This window comes from Tiliqua scincoides, chromosome 5 (genome assembly GCF_035046505.1).
Source record: "Tiliqua scincoides isolate rTilSci1 chromosome 5, rTilSci1.hap2, whole genome shotgun sequence".
Lineage (NCBI taxonomy): Eukaryota > Metazoa > Chordata > Lepidosauria > Squamata > Scincidae > Tiliqua > Tiliqua scincoides.
Window position 1 is genome coordinate 43,638,033 of NC_089825.1, and position 13,239 is coordinate 43,651,271.

At 40.5% G+C, this 13,239-nt stretch overlaps 1 protein-coding gene across 1 annotated transcript in view; it reads right to left on the minus strand.

The window, feature by feature from the left end:
• Positions 1–2,833: 2,833 nt before the first annotated feature.
• Positions 2,834–13,239, minus strand: part of THRB (thyroid hormone receptor beta) — a 59,044-nt gene continuing 48,638 nt past the window's right edge. The window contains 2 exon segments of the mRNA XM_066627407.1: positions 2,834–10,059; positions 11,572–11,830. Of these exon segments, the coding sequence (XP_066483504.1) occupies positions 9,818–10,059; positions 11,572–11,830 (501 nt within the window). The 3' untranslated portion in view covers positions 2,834–9,817.

The window sequence follows — 13,239 nt, forward strand, 5'->3', positions numbered from 1 at the left end:
AGTACTAACCAGGCCTGACCCAGCTTAGCTTCCAAGAGCAGACAAGATCAGGCATGTGCAGGGTAACAGAATAAATTAGCTAATGCAGCCCCAAAGGTCTATCTAAATAACAACCTACTCCATTACAATCCTCATCCAAAATATCATGGAGTAACTTTGAACTGGACTCTCTAAGTCACACCTCAAGAACACATCCACAAAAATCAATACCAGGAACAACATACTCCAGAAATTAATAGGAACAAGATGGGGAACTTCAGCCACTACTCTCAGAACATCAGCACTAGGATTGATCTACTCCGCAGCAGAATACTGCATTCCAGTATGGCTTAACAGCTGTCATACTAGCAAGATTGATGCCAGATTAAATAAAACCATGAGGATCATAAACTGGGTCATCCAGCAGTACAAGACCCACTCCTATCTGTTGGCTCCCCATTTTGAGCCACACAGCACCACCAGCCCTACGTAGACAAGAGACTTTAGTGAAAAAATAGAAAAATCACCAACAACCCACTTTTACCAGTACATGCTGATCTTCCTTATCTATCAATCGGTAGGCTTAAATCCAGGAAGACTTCTCTGGCACTTGCACAACAACTTTAACATCAATGCCCAATGGAAAACTAAAATGGGCAGTCAGATGCCCAGAAACAGGTAGTTATATAGACAATCCTACACTTAAGGTGCCAGGTTTCAACTTACCTCACCAGCACTGGAAAACTTTGAACAGAATCCGTACCCTACATGGTGTTAATCAGAACTCAGTGTTTAAATGGGGGCTAGTATCTACCCCACAGTGTGATTGTGAGTTCTCCCACCAAACCATATACCACATTGTGTCTGGCTGCAAACTAAGGGTGTATACTGGCCCATGGTCTGACTTTTTCAATGAAGGTAACTCTGTCCTTGAATGGCTGAACGAACTGGACATTGACATTTGATCTAGTCTAATTGATATATAAGTCCATGTATTATATGCCATACGCTAAATAAATAAATAAATCAGGACTGCTGGCAGGAAGGCCAGACCTGCTGGCACAGCAGAGGATGCCTGCTGGTGCCAGCCTAATTAATAGTCAGTGATAGTCCAATCCTATGCATGTCTACTCAGAAGTAAGTCCTAAAATAGTCAATGGGACTTACTTCCTGGTAAATGTGGATAGGATTGCAGTCCAATAGCACAGTGTGGCGGGGAGTAGTTTAAATTAAAACATAGCACATTGGGGCATGTGAAATGTAGTGAAATTTTAGCAGGGGAGATGGGGAGGTTTTAGTACTTTGTCTTCACTGGTTTGATCCCAGTTGTCCCTGTGTGCTATTTTGCATCATTGAAAATAACTATAGTACACAAGGGCCACAATTAGGATCATAACCAAAGTAGGGGCAAAGGACTAAAGCCTCTTCCCAACCCTGCCCTGGTTTTGTTGTGTTTCACAAGTCCCCTCACTTGGTATTTATTAATAAAACTACACACCCCTGCCCTCAATCCAGCTGTGTGGTGCAGTTAGGCACACATCTAGCTTGATCCTAGTTTGAACATCACTACCATATCTTACAGCAGTGAATTCATAAAGAGGGAGGTACACACATCAAAAGTAAACAACATTAGTATATATGGTTTTATGTCTGTGGCTTTAAAATGGAACTGATTAAACCAGCTCCACAATGAAAGCCATGCAATTGGATACCCTCCTGACTACCAATTTACATCCAATTTCAACTAATTTCTTCATTGTCTTATATTAGAAACACTTGACTTGGACCACTGCTGAGAGCTGCTGTAATAAGATGATTGCACTCTGAATATGCTGAATGAGTCATCCTATTATATAATGTATGTTATATTTGCCCCTTAAATGCCTTTTGATCATGGCAAATACAATCTTGTTTCTGGCAAACCTCTGGGTCAGGGTTGGAAAGTAATATTTTGCATAAAACCATCTGAATCAAGAATAGTAAGAGAAGCAGCAATCAGCATAACTGTCTCCTGGACCTTTGACAACATGTGGCTCCACAAATAAAATGCAGGCTTGTCTGCATGAATGACAGATATTGGGGGTTTTTCCTGTCAGCCCAGTAGATGGTGCCCACTAAGAACAAAATACTCCAGAGATGCATCAGGGGCTCTCCAAGCCAGGCAACGGTCAAGGATCGACACCAGTGATTTTCAACCACTGTGCCATAGCACACTGGTGTGCCACGAATGGTCTGCAGGTGTGTTGCAGGAATTTGGAGTAGGGTCATTTATTAGTAGGGCCATTGAGAGATGTGAGCGTTCCCCCCCCCCGCCAGCACTTCAGTGTGCCTTGACAATTGTCAAAAAACCTGATGGTGTGCCTTGACAACTTTAGAACCTTGTCAGAGTGCCATGAGATGCGAAAGGTTGAAAATGGCTGATCTACATCTATCAGATAGCCTACATGGCTGGGCCATCCCCTGAACCCTGATACCAGGAAGCTCACAAGCATGACATGAACTCTTTTGTTGAAAGGAATTAGTATAAACACAGTCTATTAATAATATAGTGACTGTCTATCACCGTAGAATGAAGAGTGCTGTAGTACATCAGTGGTAAAGGAGTCAGTGTTTGGGGAGGTATTGCTGTAAAAAACAAACAACAACAGAATGGGTTTCAACACATGAGCAGAAAGCTTCCCACTCATGTGTGAGGGGTGATGAGAGAAGCAAAATTTCCATCAGGTAATCTGATGTGACACATAAAATGCCTCTCTAGTGGGGCTGCCACTGAAAACCCCCTATGCTAAACTATACTAAAGTGCCACCATCTTAAGTTAAAAATCCTAAATGAAGAAACAGAGACAACCATAGCTCGGTTATAAGCTTTTTCTTTTTAGAATTCAAGCTTACACAGTAATCTATGCCCACTATAGTCATAATTACATATTAATATCTGCATACAAAAGCTATGTAAAAATTATATTCTTCCCCCAAATATACAAATTTTCTCTTCAGATAGTTTAAAACATTTGTGATCACATATTTTCATATCTTTTAGGCTGAAAAAAAAATTACCCATCTAGCATATCACTTAACACTGTTTGGAAAAAAAATAACAGAAGGAAACAAACCTCCCCTGCCAGCACCTCCCCCATCCCAGAATCGTCAGCCTTTTCAAATAAATCCAAGTAATTTCTAACTTGACTTCAGGGCATGAATCCAAAAGCTTTTTTTTTTTTTTTTTTAAAAAGGGAGCCAAATCCAAAACCCAACAAACCCATTTTTTTAATCGAAAGATACTATGAAAGGGAAAAAAATGAAGTCATTTTGAGGAAATTAAAAATTGAAGACCTAGAAATTTAAAAAGTATAAAAAAGAAAAGAAAATGTCGCTCATTCATGCCCTGATATGATCTTATCCAACACTAGTTTGGTTGTGTAATTAAATAAAGTGTCTTTTTAATGTTTTACATTGTGCTCAGTAATTTACATCAGTACTGTATACACCAGGATGTAGATTTACATTTGATTGTCTTGTGCATAAATAAGGGTTAGCTTTGTAAGGTTAGGTAAACTGTGCAAAGAGACAGTCACAAACAGCTTGTATTACCTGCACAATATTGCTTTCGAAGGCGACATGGTTGAAAGTGGACTGATACACACAAGCAATGCAGAACTTCCTTGCATTGACTAACATTTATACAACACAGTAAAAACTTTGTGAGAAAGGCCAAACCTTTTTTTGTCATTGTGATTTGTTTGTTTCTTTTTTTTTTTAAAAAAATGCAACATTATTTTGTTCTAAAATAAATGTGCTTGCTTTGTTTTGAATTTTTTTTCCTGTGGAAAATAAAACTACCACTCTAGAATGTTGTGTCTATAAAAATTTATAGAAGGGTCATATATTATCATAGTATCAAAAGGAAATATCTGATAAATCTATTTTATTTGCATAAAATCACAAGAACAGGACAAATCAGAACTTCTCTTGTAGGTCTTGCTGTTCTGAGTTCTGCAAAAAGGCAGGTAGAGGACATTTTTGCTTGTTAGCCAAGCATGTTCAAATGCACAGTGTTTACAATGTTTTTCTCAATAACCTCTCAGCCACTGTGCAAGGCAGGGAACCTTCCTGGAATATAAGGCAGAGAAAGAGGGACTTGCCCAACGCCATCCAGTGAGTCCTTAGCAGAGCTGGGAAATCATTCCAGATCCGTCAAAAACTCTCTTATCACCTGAACCACACTGGATTTCAAACTTAGCAAGAATGGATGAGTCTTCTTGGGCTGGATTCTAATTGCTGATGGGGGAAAAAAAGGATTAGCCTTACAAACACTGGCTACATCTGGAAACCATAAGACTGATTGATTTTGCTTATGATTCATGCAGCGAGAAGTAGTCAATATGACACCTACATGTTAAGAGTTCCATAGCATAAAAATACATCACTGACAATGACATGCTTGTCTGTGGTTTATAGCGTTGTCTAGGCAAATCCCTAAAAACAGTAATATTCCCTCCAATTCTGTTTTGTTTGCTTCTTTCTTTTCACGCTCTGGCCTGCGATGGGAACAATTATTTAGCACAAAGATAATCACAAATGTCCATTGTCTAATTCTGACATCTATATTTTGGCACAGTGTTGTTGCTTTTAGAAATTGTTATCTCACTGTAAAGTACATTGTCTAATATTAAGAGAAAGTCAATTGCGACATAAACCAGTGCAGCTTAAAATACCTGTTATTTAGAGCAAGAAACATTGAAAATGACAAATCTTTGTTTTCAATAGGAAACAAAAATCTTATGTAGAACACTCCACTTGCTTAATACACTTAGAGCAGAAAGCAAAATTGAAAGCCATGTGGCACCATCAAGAAGCAGCAGTGCCGTGAAAAAGTTCAGATCTATTGTGTTCAGTCAAAAGGCCCAGTCTCACATATAGTAAATACTGGGTGTTGGATACCACTTTAGTCACTCCAAAATCTACTACTCTGGCTATGATTTTACAGAATTGGTAAGACAATGCACCAGATCACTGCTTGAACTGGGCAGCATCTTCAGTAAAAAAAAATTATCTGAGTGATCAGATCCTACATAGATCACAATTCTGCTCTCCTTCCCTGGTGTAAATGAAAAGGAACATCATTTAAAAATGATGTGGAGTTACAAATGTAAAACTGGAGTGACTAGAATTTACATCCTGACATTTTGCTAGATCAAGTTTGTCCAAAGTGAAATATGGCTATTGAGTTGTGATTGATGGCTGATGATATCTCAGTCCAAAGAATTAGTGTCTGTGTAGCGTAACATGCATTGTGAGCCAAAAGTCTCTCCTTACATTTTTTGTTGTGTCTAAAGTTTACACTTTTGTTTTAAAAAGTGGCTTAGTTTTTAGAATACTGAATTACAAAGAACATAGACAAATCAAGTGCCTAACAAACTACTATGTTGGACAGGAGCTACCTGGTTCTAAAAACATCCATACACAACTCTCTGAAATGTGAAACAGCTTCCGCTACATGAATAAGAGGATACCTCATAGCACACAGGGAGAGGTGGAGGCTTCCCCTTGCTCAGTGGGTGAGTATGTGGACTTGTAGAGCATCATGCATGTATTGCAACGTCTGGACTGCGACTGTTATTTCAACAAAACTCTCACTTGACTCCAAATGGGATGGTTAGGACTAAACCACATGAGACACTGGAGATCTGTGATCAGATCTCCTGTCTCTTCTCTCTTAAAACAGCTGTAGAGGAGGCAAACTGGATTGGGTGGTCTGGATGTACCCTGAGTCTTACTTTCTCACAACCTGCATTCATATTTCAATACAGCTTGTAAAGGAGGAATTTGCAAAGATCATACTCAGCATTTTCAAAGCCTTTCCTGACCCAATAAACTACTGAAGGTCGGTTCCTATGCATTTGTTGGAAAGGCAAATGTTCGACAAATAGATTGGCTTGGGTTAATTGTTGACATTTTGAACATTTTAAACCTGTCCATCTTTTGACAGTTCCCTGAGTTAATCCAATTCTACTTTTGGATAACTGTTTTTAAATGGCATAGAAAGTTAATGGCAGAACGTGTGAATTTTCAAAGTGAATGTTGCTTATGCCTGTGTCATCAGGAGCAAGTGAAACCAAAGGCATCACAAAACTATACTTTTATTTTTTATGGCAGTAAATCTATCTGGAAGGACACAAAGCAACATAACACAGTCCTGTAGTTGTAACTGGTTTAGAAAGGCTCACCTACAACTGCACCATTCCATAGGGTACTTCCTCCAGGGCTGGCGCAGGTCCTACTGACACCTGAAGCTCATGCCAAATGCCAGCCTTCTTATCTGCTGCTCCTCTTCCCACTCCCTGGTTTTGAAAAGGGAGGGGAAAACAGAGCAGAAGAGAACATGTGGAAGAGAGGAGAATGGGAGTGGTGGCGGCGGCTAGAGCATAAGAGATAAACTAGCCCACTACTCTATTCTCCTTTATTCTTCCATTACATGTCATACTTCCTTTTAGGCTCCAGGGAGGGGGAAGAGAAGTGGTGGAGATGGATGGGTTGCCTGTGGTGATGGACTGGCAGAGATGTCCTTCTCCATCACCAGAGGCAACCCTCAGGTGCCTCCATGGATGGGCTGGACCTAAAGAGGCCTTTCTGCAGAAAACAAAAAAAGGTGTTTTGGGAAAAAACCTTGACAGACCAAATATAGTCCATCAGCTTTATGCTGCCCCCACCATCACTCTATGTTTTTCTATACAACTTAGCATTTTTTTTATTTCCCAGTGATCTGCATTAAAGTCATGGACTTCACTAATTTCCACAGGGATGGAGCAAATCACATCTGCGAGGTATCTGGGCGGCAGACTGGATGACAATTTGGTGTATTAGCATTCAAAATATTTCTTTGCTAATGCAATGCAACCTGGGAGGAAGGAACTTTATAGTTCCTTTTTTGTCCACAGTGAACGTCTACCTGAGTATAAAATTTTTCAGAAAGGACAATGCCATCTAGAGTTTTATCTAATAATATGGACCAGGATTCAATATCTGCATGCACCTAAAGGCTGGCATGAATTCTGTGGATTGTTTTTTCTCTTACAACAGATTTCCATGTCATGTTACTAGCTCCTTCTGGAAACCCTCTCTGCAGTATTTCAAAAGTAGTTTGGCATAAAGCCTGACTGCTGCTCAAGAGGCACAAACCTAAAGTCCTCCTAGTCAGATGGGACTAGATGCACAGTTCCTTGGATACTGGTCCTGGGCTAAAGTCACTGTAAGAATAATCACAGAACAAACATGGAGAGCCTGTGATCTTAGTTAGTGATAAGTGAATGCACAGACTAGAGTGGCAGGATTCATAATATGTACTTTGAGAATGCATTAGCTGAGTTCCAAAAAACAAATAAAAATAAGAAGACAGTCCTTCTGATGCATCATACCAGACTGGGAGCAATTTGTAGCAAAGACGTAATAAAATCAGGAACTAGACTGTCCTAGAATGGGGGGAAACAGAAGACCATTTATGGACATCATCATCAAAACAGTCCCAAGCACACAGGTGCCATGACTCCAGCCTAACAGAACAGAGCAGCAGAATACCTGGCTGCTACTCAGTGTCCTATTAACTGCATCAGTAGAAAAAATGGTTTCAGAAAGAGAAAATGTAGACAAAAATTAGAAACCGGATTAAGCAGCACTGAAAGGTAAGAAGGGGAGATGAAATCACCTTATTTTTGGTGATTTATGGTTTATTTATTAACCATATATGGTTAATAACCATTTATGGTTATTTTTTATCACTACAGATGGAAAGGGGAAGCACTGAAGTTATAATCTAATTATTCCATGAGTCCACATCTCAGCTCACTACAGCAAATTAACTTTAGATGTAGACCCTTGGAGTAGTATTCAGATGACCATTTCTTCACTTCAGTATTCCATCCATGATGTAAAAAAAAAAAAAGTCACCACAAGTGGATAAGTGCACTAGTGGTTGTGAGAATGGTCCCTGAGTAGTTTTGATAAAAAGTCTTAAGTACAAAAACAATTGTAATCTAATGTCTACTTTAAGGTTACCTTAATTTTTTTCTTATATGCTCTACCAGAATCATTTATGGATTTGAGTTTTTCAGAGGACAACTGATTCTTCACTTAAAGTAAATCACCCCAATTCAAAGCTCTGGAAGTCATCTGACATCCGTGAAGAGCTTGTCAACACCTTGTTAAGACCTTCAGGTGCAAAGGAATGTGCTTATGAGCCTGCTTGTTCTCTCCATTGAAATGGATTACCATTATAAGATGGGACAGTCAGTATGCACATCAGGGCTCCTTCCCCAAAAGAAATGAATGGATTGAGGCCAAAAGCATCAGGGTAGAAAAAGCCTGGATCAATGTTTTTCAACCACTGTGCCATGGCACATTGGTGTGCCGTGGGTGGTCCACCAGTGTGCAACAGAAGTTTAGGGAGTGTCATTTATCAATAGGGCCATTTGGGGTTGTGAGCCCCTGCTGCTGGCAGCACGGTGTGCCTTGTCAATTTTCAACTTGTCAGTGTGCTGTGAGGTGGAAAAGGCTGAACACTGCTGGCCTGGACTATGAATGTGATGGATTTTCTTATTGTGTTATATGAAGTCAAATCAGTTTTGGGAGACATGGTGCAAAGCAGAATTATTGTATCAGTTTCTATACTGCTGAGGCTCTTTAGAGCTTACACACTCTACACGGAACAGAAAATGGGAAGAAAGGGAAGGACTGCCCACATTAAATTGTTAAAATGTTCACTTACAGTCCACTCCTATGCATGTTTTCTCAGAAGTAAGCCCCATTGTAAATAGAGCTTATACCCATGAAAATGTGCATAGGATTGCCACTTTAGTAAGTCTGATAAAAGGATTTGCTTTTAAAATGTACAAAAGTATTTGATTTCCTCAGACACCCACACCAGTCTCAAAATCATGATGCAATTACGGCAATGATGATAGTAATAATAAAACGGCATTTGTAAAACACTTTTTTTTGAGTGTGCAAAGTACTTCACATGTATTAACTTGATATTGTTCTTACAAGAAACCTGTAAGGTAAATAAGTGTTATCCCCATATTGCAGGTAGAGAGCTGAGGCTGAGAGGACACGGCTCGCCTAGGGCTACCTAATGAGAATTCCTGGCAAAGGCAAAATTTGGATTAGGAAGTCCTGGTTTGCAGTTCAGTCTCTGAGCCACAACACCATACCCACTCTTTCTCAGTTATAGAAAGTTCTAATAAGATGAGGAGGGGTTTTCTTAGCAAGAGCAGCAAAGAAATACTAGAAACAGTGAGCTCAGTCAAATGAAAGGTAGGCCTCGCTAAGTCCTGTTGATTTCAGTTAGACTTAGACATGACTAACATTTGCTAGATTGCTCTCCAGCAAAGTAGTCATGTGCCCTGTAAGTGAGTTAATACTGTACAAAATATGGCAGGGTTTAAAATATAAACATATGATTATCTATTTTTTTTCCTGCCATTTTGGTTAACTTCCCCATCTGTCTACAAGCAGCAATGACCAATGTGAGCTTATGGCTGCCTGAGTGCTGGTGAGTGAAACCTGCTTCCGTAGTATTCTCAATGTCAAACTTTTCCAAGAATTCACATCAAAAGGACTGAAGGACCAAAACAAACAAACAAAAAATAAACACAACAAATGCAATTTGTCACAAGTACCCGCATCAAAGGGACATATTCATTCGTGCCTATTAAAAAATAAAATCTCCAAAGGAAAACAAGATGGAACAAAATGGGAATGGACAAAATAAAAAGAACTAGGCAATGGAATGAAATGACACCCAGTAGTGCTATAGGAATTTTGAGAACCTCTCCAGTCTTTTTTAATCCTCAAAAACTTCCAAGAATAAAGGGGGAAAAAGTTCTGTCGGGCATTCCACCTTCATGTGCAGGAAGCGGCTAGCATGGCAGGCTCCAATCATTCGTAGGTCCGTCACTTTCATCAGCAGTTTTGGCCAGAAGTGTGCAATGTGGTGCTTTCTGTAATTGATGTAGTGCTCAAACGCCAGCAGGAAGCCCTCCTGACACTTCTCTATTCTCTCGATGCTGACGAGTCCTGGGCGATCTGTATCATTTAGATGAAGGACAAATATGTTATTCACTTGCATTTGGTAACACACCTCTGAGGTTGATGGAAGGTCTCTTTGGGGGAAAAGCAGAAGGCTGGAACTTGAGAGGTCTACATGCAGCCCAATCCTATGCATGTCTGCTCAGAAGCAAGTCGTATTAGAGTGAATGGGGCTAACTCCCAGGAAAGTGTGGATAGGAGTGAGCTGTTAGTCATTTTTTTGTAGTAGAAAATGCACTGAAATTAATTCAACTACATTAAAGACCTGAGCAGATGGGTGGCTGCTAAGTTCTCCTGGATAAATTGCCCCAAAAGGAATGCCTCTCTGGAGGCAGAACAACAGGCAAAATCTGGATGGTCCAGATTTTGCCTGGACCATCCATCTCTGGATGGTCTTGTACTTGTTTTGATAATACAGGAATAAAGAGTTCTGAGTTATTTGCATAACTGACAAATTTCTGCTTGCTCTTCAGCCTGGACGTTTGCTGATTTGCTCTATTTGGATTTATTTATGTACACTCTTAATACCATTGAGGAAGACCAGAAAGTCAAATGCATTTGACCTCTGAAGCTTTTGGGGGGTGGGACAATGTTTTGGTGCTAAGCCACTGACACTGACAATGGACAATCTGTACACTGACGATTTACCTGTAAGTATTTCTAAAAGGATGGATGTGTACTTCATTAGTTCTGCATCAGCAGAGCTTTAGTTGAACTCCTTTAGTTGTTTTAGTCTTAATATGTAACCATATGCAGCATTGAACTGAATAGATGTTTTACGTTTTAAAGAATATTTAATAGTTGTCATTTTTATCCATTGTGAATGAAAGATTCACAGGAATCTTCACTAGAATGATCTCAGAATATCTATGTCTTAGGCATGATGACTAATAAATGAAACTTAGCCATGAGTAAGTCTCATTGAACTTAACAAGACTTACAGTTGAATCCTATCAAAACTCCCCTGTCAATGCAACTGTGCCCTGCAGTTAGAAGTAGTCCTGGGGGTTTCCTCTGGGTTAGAGAACATTTGGTCCCTTGCCTCCCCACCTGAATGGGTCTATATTCAGGCCTGCGCTAGTTCTTTTGCTGGTGCAAGTTAAAGTGAACCTTGAAAGGTGAACTGAGACCAGGAAGTGGGATTGGATATCAGTCGTGCCATTGCTGCTGATAATGCCCCCTTTCTGGTCTTGATCAGCCCTGTTCCTGCCCTGATCTCCAACCTGTTTCACCCCTGCACATTTCCTCTGTTATTGTGCTGACTTACCAGCTCCAGAGTTGTTGGAAGGCCACTGAACTGTGGCCGTTTGTGGCGGTAGCCCAGCTGTGCAAAATGGTGTGTCACCATTTGTGGCAGCCATAAAACATACTGCCCCACTGGAATACTAGTTCCAGCAGCACAGCAAGCCCATAAGATTGGGCTGTTAAGGTACTTGCAGTCTCACTGATTGCAGTGGTGTTATCCATGACTAACTTTCATTTTAGTGCCCAACCCATTTCCATGCTCACCTGAAGACATCAGCAGTACAGCCTGAAGAAGGGCAACTTCCGTGTCATCGAGATTGAATGACGACAGTGACATCCCCAGGTCAAAAATGGCATCTGATACAACACCAAGACCCCCATTTTTCAGCTGGCCCCTTGTGACTGCCATCTCACCATTTAGGGTTAAAGTCTCACTCTCGGGGTCATAGCGTACTGCTGCTCTGAGGGACATGATCTCCATGCAGCAGCCTTTCAGAAGGATGATCTGGTCTTCACATGGCAACTGTGGGGAATTACAAGTGAGAACACATCTATTTATTGATTTTGTTTCTATAATTTATATCCTGCTTTTCTATAATAGAATAGTACTCAAGGTGGCTCCTGAACTTAAGAGAAAGTTGCTGTTTCTTGCTATAATACTGATTTTTAATACGGTATTACACCAGGAACAACAAACTGATTGAAAGGTGAACCTTTTATAGTTCTATTCTCTCTACTGAAACATCGTAGCAGATTTTGAGGTGGTATTTGTATTCTTTTGTAATTTACCAATAGTTCCTTTTAAAAATATATATTGTGTCCTGTGTATAATTTATTTATAACACTTTTGCAAATTAAGAAATTTCAGTTCCATACACTAAAAACTAAAATACAAATAAGTTCCTGTGCACTGCTTTGGTTCATTCGTTCCCTTTGTTGTGATAAGATGAAGATCTCAGCTGATTTTAGTTAACAGAAGTATCTGCATGTCATCCTCAGGCAGCTAGGCTGTACTGAGAGTTGCCTTTTGAAGACAACTACTGGATAAATCTACTTCTATTGTTATTTTTATTCTTAAGCTTCTACTGAGCTTCACAGGAGGACTGGGAGTCAAGATGAGGCAGGTATTACACCAAAACAATATGTCAATATCTATGTATTGCAGTAATGTTAGATAGATGCCATTTGATTCAACATGGTATCTATAATTATAGAAAACTAGGGGCACCCCATCCATGAGGCCAATTAAAATGGCCCCTGTGAGTGGTACACTGGGGAAAGCAGAAAGCTGGTGGTGGGGGGGGTGCTCTGCACTTTCAGTCACTCACCACCTCCCCCAGCCCATCATCAGCCTTGCTGCTGCTCCATCCTCTTCTTACATGCACTACTAATGAACGAGAGAAGGATGGAGTGGTGTGGCCTGGCTTAGCTTACCTCTACCTCCTCCAGTGGTGGAGCTAGAGGTAGCCAATGCTGTGACCCCATTACTTCCTTAAACCAGCTTGTGGAGAGGATACTGGGAATGGAGACATTGTGCAATTTAAATGAGGTATCAGAGGAAGTGAGGTGAGGCGAATGAGGGGTGTGTGTGCATGCACTGGCAGTGAAATCGGGGGCTGCTTCAGGCACCAGATTGGCTTTGGGGGTTTGCATACAGCCTCTATAGACATCTTTTGTTCTTCCACCTACATCCCCCAGACCATTGTCCAATGTAGACTGGAATGCAATAAGAGAACAAGGAGACCACAATGGACAGTATCCTAGGTTTAGGTAGTCATTCCTTAATCAATGTTTAAGGGCCCAAGCCTATCCAACTTTCGAGCACCAGGGCAGCCGCAATGCAGCCCTGAGGTAAGGGAACAAATGTTCCTATACCTAGAGGAGGCCTCTGCCTCCCCAACACAAGAAGCAGTGCATATCCCATATGCATAG